The 20,112-nt window shown below is 37.1% G+C and overlaps 1 protein-coding gene across 1 annotated transcript in view; it reads right to left on the bottom strand.

The window, feature by feature from the left end:
- Positions 1–605: 605 nt before the first annotated feature.
- The window catches only part of MLLT3 (MLLT3 super elongation complex subunit), a 127,238-nt gene continuing 107,731 nt past the window's right edge, over positions 606–20,112 (bottom strand). Inside the window, exons 7-12 of the mRNA XM_079330119.1 lie at positions 19,087–19,165; positions 15,347–15,479; positions 13,725–13,824; positions 10,808–10,879; positions 8,929–9,000; positions 606–2,213 (exon numbers count right to left, since the gene is read on the bottom strand). Coding sequence (XP_079186245.1) covers positions 2,082–2,213; positions 8,929–9,000; positions 10,808–10,879; positions 13,725–13,824; positions 15,347–15,479; positions 19,087–19,165 — 588 coding nt within the window. The 3' untranslated portion in view covers positions 606–2,081. The remainder of the gene's footprint in view (positions 2,214–8,928; positions 9,001–10,807; positions 10,880–13,724; positions 13,825–15,346; positions 15,480–19,086; positions 19,166–20,112) is intronic.

Here is a 20,112-nt window from a genome sequence, read left to right as displayed (position 1 = left end):
ATTGAAGTTTATCCCCTTTACATGCACCCTTTTTCCCTTCCCCATCGTCACTTGTGTTCTGTCAATAGTAAAGTTAACATTACACTCCCACTCCTCCATCCCCTCCCCAATTGCACATTAAGACATGGACTTAAAAGAACAACATAACGCTTCAAGTATGCTTCATGCCAATCATCAATAAGAGTCATAACATTACTGAAAAAGTACACTTATTCTTCAGAAGCCTAAGGAGGACTTCCTGCGGAGTATGATCAATCAACATTTTAAATAAGGAAAAAAGCCCCCCAACCCAATACGTATTGTGCCCTTTCAAAAAGAGTAGAGTGTAAAATTTTCTTTGGACTTAAAGAAACAGTATTAAGATTTATCATCTGAATAAGAAATAACCCCAATAGTTTTTCAGTGCTGCACAAACTGTGCACATGAAACAGTAAGTCATAAAGATACTACTGTTTAGCTCTACACATAGAGACTACATGTGGCATATAAGCATACACATGACATACTGGCCTGTCTAGCAACAAGATACATTTTTTTAGTCCAGTAAACCTGAATAAACCTTTGCATCCAGAAGTATTTTTAGAATTTTTTTTTTCTTTTCATTTAGGAATTTGGGTTTTTAATATAGAGGTAATGATTTCATCAAGAAACCATCAGCAATATGAGAGCATGAAGCATTGATGTGAAACCAAGTACACATCCTCTTGCTTGATCTTGCATAAACAAGAATCCTGATTATAAGAAATAACGGATGGTATGAAAGAATACCCATTTTTATAGACAAGAAATTCTTCTGGAAACACAATAAGGTTATTGAACAGATACCAAAATCTGGAAAGTTTAAAAAGTATATGTGCATGTATGTGTGTTTATATATATACACACACAGGTGTCGTATACGTGTATATATAACACACACACATACAGATGATATCATACATGTATTTATTTAACTGTATAACAACATATTCTTTTTCTTTTCAAATAAAAGGTTTTAATTTAGCAGTTGTAAAAAAAACAACACTAAATCAGAAAAATCCCCAAAACAAACTAAGCAGATCATATACTATATGAACAAACAAAAATGTTATGCAAAAAGTTTTATGGTAGAAGTGAGTCACACACTGGCAGCAGAAAGTGTTGAAAACAGAAGTAATAAATAGCTTCAAATTAAGAATTTTCTACAACATTTTCTTTAAAGACAGAACCAGTATTTTTTCTTCTATCATGAGCTCCTGCAGAACACCTTCACTCTAATATATATTTAACTTTGCAACATTTAAATGGACACAAGAATGTAGACTGCAAGAGTTGCCAGATTCAAGACAGTATACGTAACATTTTTTTGTGAAAAGTCTTATTGGTTTATTCACCAAGGCTAAACAGCAAATTGTATGAATCTATTTGGTGCATTTTTTAACCATGGTCAGTATCCATAAGTGGATAGAATCAAGGACTTGCAGTCCAACTTGCTGTGGTCAACAGGAAATGAAACATAGGACCACTGCTTGGTCACCAAGTTTGTATCTTGCTTCCTGGAACTGCAGAGGTGGAATCAAGACTGTAGTGTTTTAACTGACTAAAGAAAGATAGCAAGAAGTGGCATTTTAATATGAATAAGGTTACTAGGCTTGTGAAAGTACTGCATCAAAAGAGCACACAAGGGATCCCACTACTTGCAATAATTGGTAGTGTCACTCAGTGACTCATTGACTTTAGGACACATGTATGCAATAATAAATAGATCAGTTATGTAATAAGGCAGTGTGTTGAACATGCATTCATCTTGTGGACTTGAACACCACAGAGAGAGATACATGATATCATACACATTCATTAAGAACAAGTTTTTTTTTTTGTGTGTTTATTTTTCAAGGCTATCCAGGAAAACTCTTCCAGAGCATTTTCTTCTTGAGAAGAGTGGTCCTCTGAGTCTGGTCACTTTTTCTCTCTTATCAAGAGACTGGCTTTAAGGAAAAAGAAAAGCTGAAGAGGTTTTTGTTTTTTACCCCTCCATTTTGGTCCCATCATTCTGCATACGTCATTTAAAGAAGGTTTTGACGCAGCCATATGCTGAATCCTCAGGAGGTTCCAGATGTTTCCAGATAACTTTGTAGTTTACGGACTGTGGTTTTGTCCAGTGAACAAAGATCAAAGTCAAAGGTTGTATTTGTGATATGAAAGTGTCCAGTTTCTTCTATAAGATTTACTATCTGAAAGAAAAGAAAAGATGCAGCTGGAAATTCCAGAAGTTTTACATGCCCACTGTAAGTATAAACAAGTACCATATGAAAGGCCTAACATGAGTCAAATTGCCCCAATACCTGCAGGTTTAACCATTATCCTTATCATTAATTTCCTTCCTGACATGCATTACTGTCCAGATTACAGTACCTTGGGGTTTTTTTTAGATCATCATCAATCATAATGTCAGCATATCCATCTGCTGCTCCAGCACACATTAGCATTAACAATATATTTTTCAAATGTTTGAAGAAAATCTGCTTATTTTCTAATTCAGTTAAAAAAATGGGGGAAAGGGCAGCCACATTATATCCTTAAGCTCAAAGAAATATTTTTTTAAATCCCAGGTAGATCTATGGAATATTTATTATGTGCACAGCTGCTAAGCAGGTTTCATTAAGAAATAAAAGGCATAAGCCTTTCTGCAAGCAAGGAAAATAAAGAAATCCTTAAAGAGTCCAGTCCCTATTTAAAAAAGTATACATTCAAGAGCTCTTACATGAACTGTTAGTTCTCACACCAGCAGTCACTTTTTAAGTAAGAGTGTTAAATCAATTTTTTTTTTTTCATCCAAATCAACCATGGATGGACTCCTAGCAATGTCATAACATCACTTAGGCTGTGGGGTCTTCATCCTTGGAGGTATTCCAAAATCATGTGACATAATCCCAGGCAACTGGCTCTACATGTCCCTGTGATCTCCAGAGATTCCTTCCAACCTCAACCATCCCACAATTCTGTGAAATCAACAGTAGAGACCTAACTTAATGCCTTTCTGCAGTTGTGACATTTTTAGTCTCTAAACTGTAGTCTGTATTTTTGAAGAGTGGTCATACTCAACACAGAATTGCTGTAAAAAAACAACTCCAGATATGTTAAGTTCCAAGATGAACACCTTACCTCGACAAAAACATTGAGCATCTTGAAAAGCCAAAGCATTATTTGTCAGACAGGGCTAACACAGTACCAACCCATGGTTGCTATAAATCTTTTAGGTGCTGCTTCATTCCCAGAGACAGACATGCTGAGAGCACAGAAAAAGGCACACCACCTTGAAGTAGACTCTGGGCAGCTCCTGGACTGACAGAACAACACTGCTCCTCTCAGTCCTTCCAACCACCTCTCATACAGCATTCAGGCTACACTCCAAATCCTGCCTGCAACCTCCAATTTGAAATCCATTTAATTCTGGGGCTTCCACATACACCTCCATTGAAACACTACTGCAAGATATTCCTTGACTGTTTTAAGTTTTATTACTCTGACTGCAATTCCTTTTCCACAGCAGCAGGAGATAAGATGTATACACACATGGGTTACAGAATGTACCTTAAAAAGACAAATCTGGTAGGAATAAACAATTTCACAGAAAACAATTAATTTCAACTAGATATTTTGTAGATTTTCACTCTCCATGTCATTATATAAACAAATATTTTATTCTTCTCAGACCACAGAAGTAAAGACTATGCTGATGATAAATGAAATATGAACTGTGTATTGTCAGGCATTGAATGACACAGACCAGGACAGATTAAATAGAACATATACAAGATAAAATAATAAAAGGGAAACGCTTATTACAATAAAAATTGCCCTTTTCAGTCATCCTTTATTTTCAAAGTTGGGGAAAAATAAAAATAAAATCTATTTAATTTGGTTTGCAGCTGCCCAAAATTTTTAAAGTACCTGGAAAAAATCCTGCTTTTATTAACACATAATTTACATCTGTACCTCCTGCTTTCAATTTCTTTTCCGTATAGGAATTTTTAATCTAAAATTACTAACTTCATTTGTCCACTTATTGATTCACAGTTTCTTGTAACACTCTTCCATCTCCTACTGTTCTGCAACTGACATGAGGAAAAAAATAATCCAGTGGGAAAAACCTGATTGATACCAGAAGCAAACTTTGATATGCATTATTATTCTCATTTTTGGCACTCTCTTGAGTGCCATCTCTCATCTAAGAGAGAAGCAAAGGCAAGTAGTCAATCCAGCCTCCTTTTGTAAAGTTTGGAATCTAATCTTGGGCTTGCTATCTGAATATCTACTGTCAGACGCATAAATGGCTGCACAAGAATTTTACAGAAGCAGAGGCCAGGAAAATGCATTGAACAACGCTGTCTACCGCTTCCTTGTGTTACTGTGGAAGAATACTACCCCAAGTAGTATTCTGAAATATACTTGATTTTAGAAACAAAGATTATGTGAAAGTGTTAACACATGTATTTTTAAACAGCACTCATATTTTAAGAAATGGATAAGGACTTCTATTGATCAAGTTCTGCTTTGGGTTTTAAGCCCTAGGTCAAGGGAAACATAAACATTTTAAACATAGCCCTCATCCAGCCCCCAAGAGATACAGTCACTATGTCTCGGCACCTGGCAAAAGGCTGAAATGAACCCCAAAGGCTTTAATGGATGTACAAAAATGTATCAAGATAAACCCAGACAGCTCAATGAAAAACACCTGCCTCAGTGCCAGTCAAAGAGGAATTCACGACTTACAGTATTAGCATATGCATCCTTATGCTATTCAGAAATTCTTCAAAAAGAATAAAAGGTTGAGATTAGTTGCTAGGAAGTCTGACAGTTCTAACATTAAAACACAGCATTAAAATGTTTTATTCCAAGAGCTCAGGTGGCAAAGAACAAAAATATCCCATTTGTTACTGCTGTATAAGCTGTGCTTTTCTGCTGTAAATTACGTCTCTGTTTACATAATGTCTCTCCAGCTCAGTTTCATCATTATTCATCATAGTATAACTATTTATCAGCCTTTAAACAAGCAAATGAGTGTGTTTGTATAAGGAAGCCAAAGTGCAACTAATGAGTGTCATTTTTCAATTTATGGAGGGTTTTAGGCCATGTGATAGTTTCCAGACCTCCAAGCTGCCCCTGGCAGAAAATTCTAAGAAGATAGTTGTCATCTGAAGTTAAGCAAGTTCAGAACATGAGCAATGTCATTTTCAGCCATGCTGCACACTTTCAATTTCTTCTTATGCCTGTGCTGCCTAGTGCACTGGCTTTTCACTAGCTGAAGATACACCTTCTGATGCCTCAAAATACGATACAAAGCCTTACCAGAAATGTTGCTGTCTTTTGTGGGGTCATGCTAACATTTTCTGCATGAGCTAAAAATGTGTTTTGTGGGGTCATGCAGAGCTAGAAACACTGCTTTAGCCAGCCAAATTTGAATATATTGGACACACAGCATTAACACCTGATTACAGACTCCATTTTAAAAAAACAACAAATTAAAAGGTGCCTCATCACTGTAAATTCCTTACAGTGAAAGATGTGGCAGAGGAATTTGCTTGTAAGTGTAATTTCAGACCAACTTCTGACTTGCCATGGTGCAATATTCATATAAAAGCAGCTCACAAGACTAATTCCTTGGTAAAATATTCTTCACGTGTCTTCTACCTCTCAGGCAATTCTTATAAGCTTGTAAGTAGCAACGAACATCAGAATTATTTCACTATGTATCTGGGTACTTGCAGTATCACATCTCTCCTGTCTTCTCTCTTTCTCAGCTTCCTTTAAGAAAGTGTCTTAAAGAGAATGTCTCTCTTGGGAAAGAGCCATGTTCATAGATACATTTTTCTCAATTCCAATTTGGCTGCATTCCTGTTTGTTGTCATGCCTATGGACTTGGTAACAAATGACATTGGAAAAAAAAAATTGAAAAAGAAAATCCTTTTCATGTCCCCTTCAGTGTAAGTTTAAAAAGCCCGTGCTTTTACACTATATCAATGCCTCCATTGTTCTTTTGCAAGTTCCTTCTCTGAAAATTCTCTCAAAGTCTCTGTGCAAGAGACTTACCTGCCCTAACATAAACTAACAAGATGACAGCCGCCATTCAGGAACACACAACTCCATCACCATTCCACTACAACCAACACCTCCAAAACTCTTGCAGCTGTCTACAATTTTCAGTTGTCTATTTTTATATTTGATCCTTCTTCTCTTGCAGTAACCACAATCCCGTTATGCAGTTTTGTACCTTGCTGTTCTCACCTTTGTACTTCCTACAATCTATATGTATTTCTTAGCCTAAAAGTTTCACATTAATTTCTAGAAACTTTCTTGGCTCTGTATCTTTTTAATTTCTGTGCACATTGGAAGTACTTTACATTAACTACAAAGCTGCAAAGCAATTAAGGACATTTAAGATGGGATGGCAGATTATTTTTAATGTAGAGAAGCACTGATTCTCTGCAATCTATCCATTCAGTGTTGGGAAGATATTTCTGTAAATGGATAAAATCATATGAATTAATAAGTTCCAGAACACTAAAAACTAAAACTAAGCTGTGTCTTCTTTTACAGCAGCATAGACAATTCACTAGTGCAGACAGGCTAACAGGTAAGTAACTTGGCTCTTCCACTGACTCCTGGAAGACCTGTGCAGCCAGTATTATGCTGTTCTCAGCAGAATTGAGCCACTGTCCCAGCCTGCACAGACTGGCCATAAATCCAGCTTTCACTGGGGCTGTACCAACAGCCTGCAAATGCTCTGAAACACGGGAAACAATCTGCAAGAACAATTTCCCCTGGGAAAGCAACACCAGTTCCACATCAACCAAACTTTCATAATGGAAATAATAATGTATAAGTAATCATGGATTACAGCATTGAAGTGCCTCACTCCTAATGCAAGTTGTGAGCCAAAGTTCATAAATGAATGCTTTTCTCTGGTTTGATAAACTGTCTCAGGAGAAAAAAAAAATAGTCTAGTTTAAAATGCAGAAGAATATACTACTTTTTTTCATTTACTCAGAATAGGATACTCTAAATTTCCAACTCAGTTATGTTTCTTTTCACACGATATTTCCTTGCATTCACACAAAGCTTACAACAGTAGTCCAATATTAGAATGAACATAATTTAGCAGACAAACCTGTTATTTTTCTAATAAAAACAAATATTTCTTCATTACCCAATAAATGCTGCCAGTAAGAAAGAGAATGGGGGGTTCAACTTGAAGCACTTTACTTAATCTGAAAACATTTCTTAGGATGACCAAATAATTCAAATTGGAAAGGATTTGGCTAGTCCCAGCCCCTGCTCCAAGCAGGCTCAATTGGGAGTCAGATCTGGCTACTTCAGGCTTATCCTGTCATGATTTCAAAAGCTCTGGACCACCATCATGGGAAAAAAAAGATTTCTTGCTTGTTTTTATATTTGCTCTGTACAAAACAGTTTCAAGTTGATTTTCTTTTTCAAAATTCCACATGAAGCCATGTAAGCCCTGTGGTCTGCAGGCTGTCAAAAGAGCCCCAGTGAAAGCTAAGTTTATGGCCTAACTGCCCAGGCTGGGACAGTGGCTCAGTTCTGCACTGGTAACAGCTGTACTGGCCCCCAATGTGTATCAGAAGTGATACAACCTGGAAGCTATGCCTTGGACAACTGGGGAAGTGAATGCTCAGAAAGCAAAGACAGGGTGGGAACTTACAACATAGTGGCTTTTCCAGATTCAATTTTAACATGAACTGTTCAAAAATCAGTGAATAATGTTGACAGGGTATTGCAATTCCTATATTTTAGCCTTCAGCAAAATAATTCCCTGATGTAGATAAAAATTTGGCTCTGTCACCATTCTAAAGGTATGATTTGTTCCCTCTGTAGGAAAAGGAAACTTGGGGGACAACAGTACATTAAATATGAAGAGTAACCAATATGTATCACTGCGTATTATAAGACAAAATCTGACAAAGCTACTAGAATTCATCTCTAACATAGAATATTCTTAACCAAGATTTTCCTTTTCAACTCAATAGTTTTCTCATCTTTACTAGCAATATGAAGCCTAAACTAACAAAGTGGTAAATGCTGGAGCTTGCAAACTATTGTTAACACAGTCAAGAAATTCAGCAAATGATTGCAGTAATTTAGAAGTGGCAAAAAGTCTTCTCTTCATAACACCTCTAAAATTGGGAAACAGTTGTGCTAAACATAACAAAACCATCTGTGTTACAATTGCATCTACTTTGTTGACAGTGCTTACTGTTTAATCTTCATGATTTGCAATCCAATAGTTCCTGAGAATACCACCCAAAACCAAGAATATTTTCATAGCTGTTACTATTGTATAATCCTTCAATAAATTTGGAGCCTTTTCGGCTTGGACACTTTCATATTTTACTCATTCTATGACTTTGGATGATTCAACAAATACATAATGTTTTTCTTCAAAGTGGGATTTGCACTGAATTCTATGTTTTCTGCTTGCCATAGGAAAAAAATTTTTTTTCAAGGTTTCTCAGTTGTTTCTCTGACAAGGCTGGTCATTTTCAGGAAAGAAGCAACAAGATTTTTATCAAGTCACAGTGCACAGATATATCCATTCTCCCATCCTGCTTTCACAATTATTGATACAGTATTTTAAGAAACATAACAACTGGAGAAAAATTTATCTCAGGCATTTTTGGCATTTTTAAAACAAAGTGTCATTTAGAGAGACAACACAGTTGTGCAAAAAATTCCCAAGCTGCAGTGTAAGAGGTAATGGACTTCTAAGACTATACAGGCTTGAAGGCTATTAAAATTGATAGCAGAATTTTTAACTGGTAACTGATGTCTGATTATAGGGTTTTGAATGAAAGCAAAAAAAAAAAGAGATATGACTTCAATATTTCAATAAGCACACTCTGATAGGTGCATAAGAATGCTTCTCACCTGCTGCAGTACATGTCTCTCTCTCAATGTCATTAATCTTCTGTGGAGCTCTACTAGTTCATCAAGATATGCCTACAAACAAATTCCCCCCCATAAAAAACTTGTTAATTAAGTTGTAGCAATGTAATTAATAAACTTCAGATATCTTCAAAACCAGTACAAATAGAAATCTTATTTTAAATCTTGGAATCATATAATATCCTGAGCTGGAAGAGACACAGAGGGATCACTGAGTCCAGCTCCTGGCTCTGCACAGGACAATGCCAAGGGTCACAGAATGCACCTGAGAATATTATCCATTCTCTGAGCTTCTTGAACTCTGTCAGGCTAGTGCTGTGACCAGTTTGCTGGGGATCCCATTCCAGAGCCTGGCCGCCCTCTGGGTGAAGAACCTTTTCCTAATATCCAACCTCTCCTGACCCAGCTTCAGGCCATTCCCTCAGGTCCTGACACTGGTCACCCGGAGAAGAGATCAGTGCCCGCCCCTCCTATTCCTCTCAGGAGGTCTTCTCTCCATGAATGAATTCACCCCTGACAGCCTCCCTTCTCCAGGCTGGACAGACCAAGCAACCTCAGCATTCCTTGTAAACCTTACTCTCTAGGCCCTTCTCCATCTTTGCACCACCCCCCTTCGGATGCTCTCTAATAGCTTTAAATTCTTCTTAGAGTATGGCATCCAAAACTGCACACAGGACTTGAGGTAAGACCAAACTCTTCTTTGAGGCAAATTTTTTTATTAATAGTCTGGCATTCTCTAGCTTAATACAACACATATATACATTTTTGTGGTTTTTTAAGATACTTCAATCTTCATAGGTGGTCATTTGCTGTAGAAGATAATCTCTGCATCTCAACTGTGCCAAAAAGCATCAAAAGACTGGGGATGCCAAAACAGCGTCTTTACAAAACACATCCAGTCTTTCTACATAAAAGCCAAACCCAAATACTCAAAATCAAATCAATCTTTTTCTCTAGAGGTATGCAATTGTTTCTTTTGTGTAAACAGGGAGATATAAGGAAAGAAAGACTATGCAAGACTAAGCCACAGGTAAATTCCAGCGCTTCTTCCCTGGCATGTCAAACATGTCCCACCTCTTCACCTTATTATCAATTTTCTTCTCCAGTCTGAGCCATCAAAAACAATTTTTTTTTGCTTGTAAGCAGAAAAAGATAAGACACTCAACCTAAGCAATCAAAACACAAACCAAAACATCAGAGCATTAAAAATCTAGGCACTGCAACTTCTGTCTTTTGCCTCACATTATCACAGAATTGATAGTAATACCAGCAAGGTACAAGTTTTTGGAGAAACATGTCCATAGTGGGCAATTGTGCTATGTTCACTAACAGAAGGATTGAAAGTTCTTACCCACAACAAGCATTTTAAATCAAACAGATTTTAAATCAAACTATCTCAGTGTTAAATGGTGATAGTTGCCTCACATCATTTTAGTTAACATGCTAAATCACACTGTCACCTCCTAATGCACAGCCTTCAGAAAGGATTCTGGAAAATAGATGATTTCTTTATCCCCTAACTGATTGATTTGCAGGCTAGGAATGTATCTGTGAACCCTCTACATTTCATTCCTCTGTGAAGCACAATACAAACTCATGGTGGACAGTAGATAAAATAAATAGATGGAAGATTCCCAACCGGTAAGACTTACCAAATCACCTGATTGAAAAGAAGGGAAAAAAATTCAAAATATGAGAGAAGATAGAAGAATTACAGAAAGAACACAAAGGAAGATCTGCACCTAAAGGAATCCAAAGCGAAGTTGTACTAAGATTTTCATTCTGTAACATATGCTGGCATTTGGTAAGCACATTAGTATCATATTCAGGAGTAGTTTATTGCTACCTCATTGTTATTTACCTTATCACAATCCCCATTCTTCATTTGTTTATCTGTTTTGTTTTGCTTTATTGGAGTTTTCACTTCTAAAATCTGGAAAAGAAAGAAAATACCGTAAAAATTAAATGCATCACTGGATACAACTATATATGGAAAATTCTGCTGTTAACAAGACAAAGTCAAAACTGAGCTTTTCATTCTTTAATCCATATAACTTACTCATATTTTTCAGAACAAAAAATTAACTTACAGCAGAAAATACTGAGGTACTGGAATGAGGTCATAGTGATATTATTAAGCCTTAATATAAGGAATTTTGTGTCATTTAGAGCCTTCACAACAATAGTTTTATTCGCTATCTTTCACGTGCTGGTAGAATAAGAGGTGAATTGACACATACAAGATGATACTAAAGGTCTCTCCAGTGCCTTTGAATTATCACATTAAGACTGTGTTTTTTGTTTTTCTCTTCTTTTTTCTTCCCCTCAACACCTTCTCTTTCCTTTGACAACAGAGGTTTTCAAACAATCCTTGAAATGACCATATGAAAAGGAAAGCGATTGACAGTAACTTTTCTTGCACTTACATGGTACCCTTCCTTCAGTGCCACTCACACCCATTTATTATCACTGATGTAAGTCAAAATTGCTTCATCTGACAATGAAACAGATCCAAGAAGAGTGCATCAACAAGCAGCAGGAAACCATGCTTGATTTGAAACTTTTAGGACTAAAGGCAGAAGAATGTGGGGGAAAAAGAACTGTTGATTGTTCTTTCAGTTTTTTTCCAAAGAGAAAACTTTTTTGAGTTTAAAAGAAAAGTCACCATATAATTCCCAACCTAGATAAAATTTAACCAGTTCTTCTGAAAAACATCAAAGGAAACTAAGTAATCACAGATAATGGGAGATTACCGTTCACATTTCATTGTAAGTGAGTCTAACATCATTAGCATGATTAACTCCAAAACCATACTCAAAAGCCACAACACAGGATAAAACTTGGTAATTAAAACAAGGAAATAAAGTAAGAACAGGTCTAGAAGCCTACTGACATTTCCCCCCAAGTCCTCTCTCTTTCTCCTTCCCTTATAAATTATATATTTATGATATTCTTCTTCCATTTATAAATGATTAAATTGCATGCGTCCTCCCTAGGCTGACCAGCCTCTTAAAAATACACCTGGCAGACAACTATTTCCCTGTCTAGCGAGAGTGACTGCAGATCTTAGTTAACCATACCTGATTTACTTAGCCAAGAATGATGTATGTTCAGAATAAAAAAAAATTTTTTTTGAATAATTCTAGTAGTTCTGTTCAACACTCTTTAGGATTACTGCTGTGTAGGCCAGCAGCAGAAAAGTTTTGTCTTGAAAAAAACCCCCATCCAACCCTACAAAAAACCAGGCCTTTAAATAATGCATTCAGTACCTTTAAGATGCATTTATTCAAGAAAATTCTTGGTTTCAAATAGAACCTTGCCAAGAACATAGTATATTTGAAAAAGCATCTTCCTTACAGTGCTCTTGATATGCAGTTAATACTTAACATCTTAAGCACTCTACAGAAGAGACACAACACTAACCATAGGAAGCTAATATAAATACAAACTCTGTCTTAGCTCTTCAGTTCTATAAAGGAACTGAACCTGATTTCATCCTGGCAAGCAGCACTAAGTTACCAAGAAGAGATGTCATATATTACTGTAGTCCACACAACTTGAATTCTCACAATGCTTCCTTAAATTTCTGATTTTCAGCTCGGTTATGAAATTCAGCTCAATTATAGAAATGGAAGAAGGTATGTAAAGGTATTTTATCCGATACACAGTTATTGTTTGGAGCATCTAAATGTGGAGGTAGACCTTCTATTACATCACAAACAGGCAAAGGAACACAAAAGATGTGACTGAGTGGGCTGCTATCGAGACTTAAAATTACTTAACAATTGCACTCACTCTTTAGAAACCAGTTTTTATTAAACAACAAACCATAGACAGACTTTTTATTTTCCTTGTGCTCATGTGGTCAGTAAATGCAATACTCTTCACCCCCACAGACAGCTTTTTAACGTCAAGACTATCTCTTAAAAACTTGTAACTTTTGTATAGACAACTTAAAAGAGCCTACAGTGGTAGCAAATAAGGATATTTTCTGGATATGGATTTACCTTCTCTCTGTGCACAAAGTACTTCCTAGTTTGTGGGTTTCCCCCCCCATGGTGTATTTGAACTTACCTAACTTGACTAATAATATTTATTCATTAAATAATTTTGTACTATAGTTTGTATTGAAATTCTTAATAGAAAAACAAGGGCAAGTAAATCATCTGCCAGACAACTGAAGCAATTACAGAGAAGAAATATAGAAAAGATCCACCCATGAAACTCACCCTTTAAACCATGAACTTGTGTTAGTGCACATAGACACTATTTGAACTATTTCATAATTGTAAGTAGCCATTTAGTGCCAGTATTTGTCCTAACAGCTTTGTGTATGAAACAATTGACACTGGGAATGAATCCTGCCTCCTTAATATAATTGAAAAATGGTGCATTTTATTTTGTAAAGAATGTAAGTTTTTATACTTAATATTATACCTAGACAGTAATACTTGTTGGGGGTGAGGTATTGCCCAAAAGCTAATTCTCATTTGTCCCTGGAGTATTTCACTGCTCTAGGTAATTTACCTTATTTTCTTTGAAAACCTGAACTACCCTAGGTTGCTACCTCAGAAATAACAACCATGTTATCTCTTACAAATCTGGAACAAGTACTCTCATGCAAAATAAAGACTATTGTGTCTTCTACGGCAGCAAAAATATACTGCATCTTTCTAGATAAACACTGGTGGGAGAGAGGAGAAGAGGTGAATCAAGAAACTTGAGTTTGATGTTTACAGTGTCTACTGCTAATACAAAGCCAAACTGCATTTTTTTACCTGGCTGTTGCTGGTTTTCAGTACAGGTGGTGCTGGATCATGACGCAGAGGTGAGGAAGCTGAACTGCTGTCACTGTCGCTGCCATCACTCAGACTAACTCTGCAGGGAAAAGAGCCACAGCATTACACCCGCAGGCAAAGGGCTGTCAAGTGTGATCAGCCAGGACTTTGATGTAGGGACTTAAAATGACCAATCCCTTGCTAAGCAGGCTATTGGTCATCAAGGTCACATGGAAGAGAGGCATCTGAGCAGGGCTGCACTGGTAAAAACTCTGCAGCACAGAGGAGGCAGCCTGTCTGCACGTGGCTGAGATGAAGTTAACAAGAGCTAACATTACAGAAATGGTTAAACCCCTACAAAATTGAACTGCTTCTCCCTATCTCAGTTCACAGCTATGTCAAAGGAGGAGACTGGTCTTTAGGGACACTTTTCTGCTGTTCTAAAAGCTTTCCAAACAGCTGTTTTCCCCACCTGAATATATGTTTTACTGAAAAGTTCCTTGTTTATTCTCAAAAGTAACACACATTATCCTGATTAAAATTTAAAAACTTAGCATCCCAGGAGAGGTCACATAAAAAAGCACAGCTCCTAGTCAGTTTCACGCTTCATTTACTTATGAACAACAGGGAGCACTTTTTCTTGTTGGAAAAAAACTCCATTAGTTATTTGGGACAAAAAGTAGAGAAACAATAGCCCTAAAGTTCCATAACACAATCTCCACACTTGGAGACAAGTTGAGTTTGAAACAATGCTTTACACAATCACTGACACCAACAAGTTCTCAAACAGCAAGTCATCTCAGTCTTTTCCCCCTTGATTCCAGCTGTTAAAGTTCACCAGGGAAGCAGCCAACATTCATTGAAGTTTTCCTATTATCATCCCATTCAAGAAGTAGCTGACACTGGCACCAAGAGCTGTCCTTTAACAGAAAAACCCTCTAAACTACATAAAGAACCTAATATGAAGACTATTTGAGAGAGGCAGTTTTAGGTCTTCTATAACCTTGAACACCATTTGGATGGAGCTTCAAGCTGCATGACCACCAGAGGAATTTTGTAATGCCCTCTGGAGGTTGCAGCAAGGATGCAGAAGCTTCTTTTTAAAATTAAAAAAAAATTAAATAACTGTGACAGATGCTTGCTTTACCTTCTGATGCACTTTTATGTATTATCTATCACATGCAGCACAGAATTTACTTGAAATTCATGTTTCATTGATTTGGATTTAATTTAACAACTTAATAATCTAAAACTGGTAAGAATAGTGGTCTTGTGACTATGTTACATAATACCTTTTTCAACAACTGAAGGACAATTTTCTCTAATTTAGGCCAGGGAGTAATTTTAACTCCTCCTTTCAAGTCACAATGGCATGAAATCAAGTAAAGTCAAACAAATGAAGATCATCATAACCATGTTGATCAGTACAGGAAGAATTTGTATCAGGAATGGCTATTTGTGTTAGTGTTTAAAAGGGGCACTTTTATGTGCAGATGCTTTAGAAAGAGTGAATTTTCTTCCCATTTGCCACTCATCACTCTGAGAACATCAGACCTGACCTTGTTACTAACAAGCACTACACGTCTTGGTCACCAGGCCACTTGCAAACCTGAGACACTCACCTGCGATTCCTGCTTCCTCCTCGTGCATTTACAGGTTGTTCCAACTCAGAATCATTGTCCTTCTCATCTGCTTCATCTGATTCATCTTCATTATCATCTGAATGCAGATCTTTCATTATAGTCCTCAATGGACCTGAAACAGAGACAATAAAACACAATGAAGCTTACCTTCCCAGTGTTTTGGGCAATTTATCCAGCTTTAGAAACTATCTTCCCCACATACTGTTGAGAGAGGAAAGTCTTAAAAATTGAACAAATGAAGTAATGCACTGTAGGATGATACTGCAGGGACCTGTCCATGTTTTAGTGAACCATATGAGCAACTCAGCTTCAACAGACTTACTCATGACAATGAAGTGACTCACTTGTTCAAGTGTTAGAACAATTTGCACCCTGGACCATAGCTGATGTAAGGAAAATACTGTCATGACAGGAGAAATTGACATGAAATATATGCTTGCTAAAAGTGTGCTTCTTTTGTACTCCTGGGGTTTAGTATTTTTGCTTTCTCATTATATGTGATTAAAGGTCTACAGAGACATTGATCAAAGTACATTTGTTAGGTTAATCTATGTATGAGAAGTTGGTTCGAAGAAATCACTCTAACTATATTGTCCTGTACAAGGTAATCACTTTGTCTTCTTAGTTTTCATGCATTTTAACTTCACTGCACCCATTATTTCTGGGTTAATTTCAAGTGGAGTAAGTACTTCATCCATGTTGGTAAGAACAAAGTGCATCAATAACACCCAACACCACAGTGTCACTTTTCCTGAATTACCAAGGTACAAAGCTTGACTTGCCCACAAAATTGCATTAGATTCAGTTTGGGTTTTGATTTTCACTCTTTTTGCTATAAGAGACAGTTACGGAAAGAGAAATATGTTTGATAGATCTGGGAAGTGTAACACTACATCTACTTGAAGTAAGAATGGGCAAAAGCAGATGAAAAGAGGGAAGTAAAACATCCTGATGACACAGGACATTTAACTATGAATTACAGCCCATCCAAGACATGAAGCAGCAACTGAAAGCACCAGTGATGGCTGCAGCAACAGCAATTACTATTATGGCTCTAATTCCTTCAGCCCAAGAAACACAGTACTAACATGAACACAGTGAGCCTGAGATGAAGCCTTCAACTCTCTATTTGCTAACAGGGAAACAGAGGCAAGGAGTGTCCTCCCTGGTCACGGCCAGCAGAGAAGGCAGACATTTACCAGTTAGTGCCATACTCCTAACAGGGTTATGACAGTGTTGCCTTCATGGGGGGAACAGTTTTACAGACTGTTCTAGAAATAGCAAAGTTCAGGCCATAGGCATTTTGACTAGCTTTGTGCAAGTGACTTCAAAGCTGTTGTTTGGAATGATTTATCACTAAAACTGCCCTAGAACTTTTGTAAATTGGCATAGTTTGGACAGGTTCAGAGAAATGACCCTTTTCTCTGCTTTTACACCCTAGGAAAGAAAACCAGATGGTGCAGATGGGCAAATTTCTGGTTGACCAGACATCTGTATAGGTGACAGCATGGAAGTCAGTATGGAAGTGCTTCTTGTCCACACACCCACAGATGATACATAGAACAGCAGAGCTGTGCTCCATTTTTTGCCCGTTTCATCTCAGTCAGACAATGACCAGTTGCAAATGACAACTTGTAGTCTGACTGAATAACTTACCACCTGACGCTTGAAGGAGGAAAAAGGCTTCTATAGGAGCAGTAATAAAAAGAAACTTGGACTTCTCAGATACACCCATCACTGACAGCCCCATAAGCACTGGACAACCTGTCATTCAAACAAGTTCTTACTTAGCATGTCTAGGAGTCTGAAAAGCACATTGCTAGCTAAATTTTCAGCAGACTTTACTACCAATCAGCAAAACATTAATTTTTTGGTCTTTTTTTTTTCCAGCATGGATAGCAATTTTCGGCTCCTTGGTAACACTTACTGTAAAATTCCATAACAACATTTTTAAAAGTTTGAGCAGTTGTTACCTCCTGAGATATCAGAACAGGCAAAGACAAACTGAAAATTAGGAATTGCCTATGAGCAAATTTTCTTGGTAAGGAAACAGATAAATATCAAACTAAGCCCCAAGGACAGAAGAACTTGAGGAACCTCATGTTAGACTGCTGCTTATGCAAAAAGAGGTGAAAAAGGTTTATGCTGTGTTTTTTTGACACCTGAGTGAGCACACTGGAGTCTAAACACAACCAAAAAAGGGCAACAGTCCTGGCAAGTAAATTCCAGTTAAGGGAAAACGCATGGCTTCTGATCATACAGAGTGAACATGCCATGGTATGCCTGGTGCTCAATACATTTGATACACAAATTCATGGCCTGGGCAATGAACACATTTAATAGGAGATTCTGGAGCTCCCAGAAAGGAGCAGGAACCACTATTTACTATGACAAAAAAGAGAAGAGGTATATACCATCTGAACTTCAGAGTTGTTTGCATTGGAGGACAAATCTCCCTTTACACCTTCTAGAGAAGGTATAAAGAACTGAAAGACAATCTGTGGTATGTCTTATATATGATCCAGAAAAGATGGATGGGACCAGTCTGCTTAGAGAAACTCCTAAGTCAATAAGGTTTTCCCAGCAAAGAAAACAGATGAAGAAGCAGGTATCCAAGTCTTTTGACGTAATGGACAGCTCACACCACTAAGGTTTTAGTGAGAACAAAAATGGTGGTTCAGCAGGAAGTGCATCTGCTTATTCTTAGGTAAATACCAACTGCCTGAAGCCAGTCATTACTACCGTTCACTTCAGCCCTTGCCTTCTTTCACATGGAGTAACATTGCCAGAAAACATCAGAAAATCAGTACCAGTCACCTACAGAAAGGCAATAGGACAGACATGCATTATGTGACCATCTATTTAAAAATCAGAGTGCCTGAGGTACTAATATATTGTCATAACCTTAAATCAAGTCTACCATTGAGGAATATAAACAGCTAAAACAAAAAATTTTGTTTAGTCAAAGGCTGCTTTTTAATGCTCCTTATCCAAAGAATAAAACAAAAACTCATTAAGAATGTATCAGTTGTACAATCTCATAAACCAGGGAAAGAAGCCAACCAGGAACTATGTAGTTTAATAGATCATGGAGAATGAGTATCAACTTATTTACAGAAAACATGCCTTGGTGAAGCCTCCAGGAAGAAAAATGCATTCTTTATTGAGTTTCAAGTAAACTGAAATTATTAGCCAGAAAAACAAAATGCAAACTTAAAAGTCTAACCATCATCCTTCCCTGACATGTATTTGAAGTAAAAACTGTATGCTCTTAAAACTTCCCAGTAGTACAGGATGATTACAGCCTTTGAAAGGGTCTGCATAAACACATCTGGGTTTCTGTTGGCTACCCATGGGAAACCATACTCTTCCCAGGGCTTCAGATGGAGCCAGGTGCCATGCTACCTAACCCTGCAGAAGGAAAACTCAGAAACACAAGCTCTTTTGGGCTAGCCTCTGTTAAGTGACGAGCATGTATTTAGTCCTTCCAAACAATCAATATTCACACCCTTTTCCCAGATTCACAGTTTCTTTCTCTCTTTTTATTTTGCACTTACAGACACATTTGAAAACAAGATGCAGAAAAGTCTCTAAATCAGAACTGTGGCCAGTTCAGGCAGTGAAAGAGAAGAAAAGAGGTAATGAGATGCCACGAGTTCTGTTTTTATTGGCCGCTTCATTTCACACATTCCTTTCAATTTCTTTTCCTTTACTGGTACCTTGTTGTCTGTTGTTTTGAGATGGTGTGAAACTGGAACTGGAACTTGAGCTGGAACTGGCAGGACTGGGCTGTTCAGACTTAAAAGAAAAAAAAAAGAAAATAAATATCATTTTAAGAGACTTTTTTTTTTTTTTTTTGCCTAGAAAAACTCTTACGGTTAGTTACTGACTAAAGCATTCTGCCAAAAACAAGGAAAAAAACCAAAAAACCCAAACTGTGGGGCCAAATAATGCTCAAATACCTTAATTTAAGGTGTCAGTGAGGCAAACATTGCGGAGATGACTACTGCACTCACTATGCATACACATTAGTATATCTAGTCTAGTTCTTTGCTAAAGCCCAACAAGAAGTTTCCAAAGGCTTGAGAGCCTAAAGGAGTTTATAATGGACCTAAGGCATCTCTGTCATTGTGATACTGGAGATGCAGTGTTTTTCAAATTAGCAATGGCATTGTGAAATTGAAAAACAAGAACTGAGCAGACCACACTAAATGCCAGAAAACCTCAGACAGTTTTCTTTCATCTCCCTTAGAAAATGTCTTATTGTAGGGATTCAAATGAAACTTTTATGCTGGTACTGAAATTCTGCTAATTCTAATGTTTTCCATATGTACCAAAACTCTGCAGATTGTAAATGAGATTGAACCAGAAGGTATACATGGTTACAAAGAGAAATTATCTAGAATTTATCAATTGCAAAAGAAAACTGAAGTTTTAAATCAGTGTATATTATTTAATAAACAGTTCTACAGACTTTTTTTCTCCTAATGTTGTTTAAAATGTGTGAATTTCCCTTTAATCAAATGAGGAAGTCCTATTGCTTTATCAAAAAATTCTGTATATTTTGCACTGTACTATTTTGCTCTTCATTACTGAAGAGTCTTGCTTCCTGCTGCCAGTGACTGTATACTTTTTGGCTGATTCCTAGTGGTACATTCTTGCACACTCATCTGTGTACGTGAGACAAAGTATGAATCTGGTATGTGGGCAGAGGGGATGCTAATGTGGAACACAAAACAAGAAGT

This window comes from Erithacus rubecula (assembly GCF_903797595.1).
Source record: "Erithacus rubecula genome assembly, chromosome: Z".
NCBI classification, from domain to species: Eukaryota; Metazoa; Chordata; class Aves; order Passeriformes; family Muscicapidae; genus Erithacus; species Erithacus rubecula.
The sequence above is the reverse complement of the archived record's forward strand: the minus strand, read 5'-3'. Positions and strand labels throughout refer to the sequence as shown.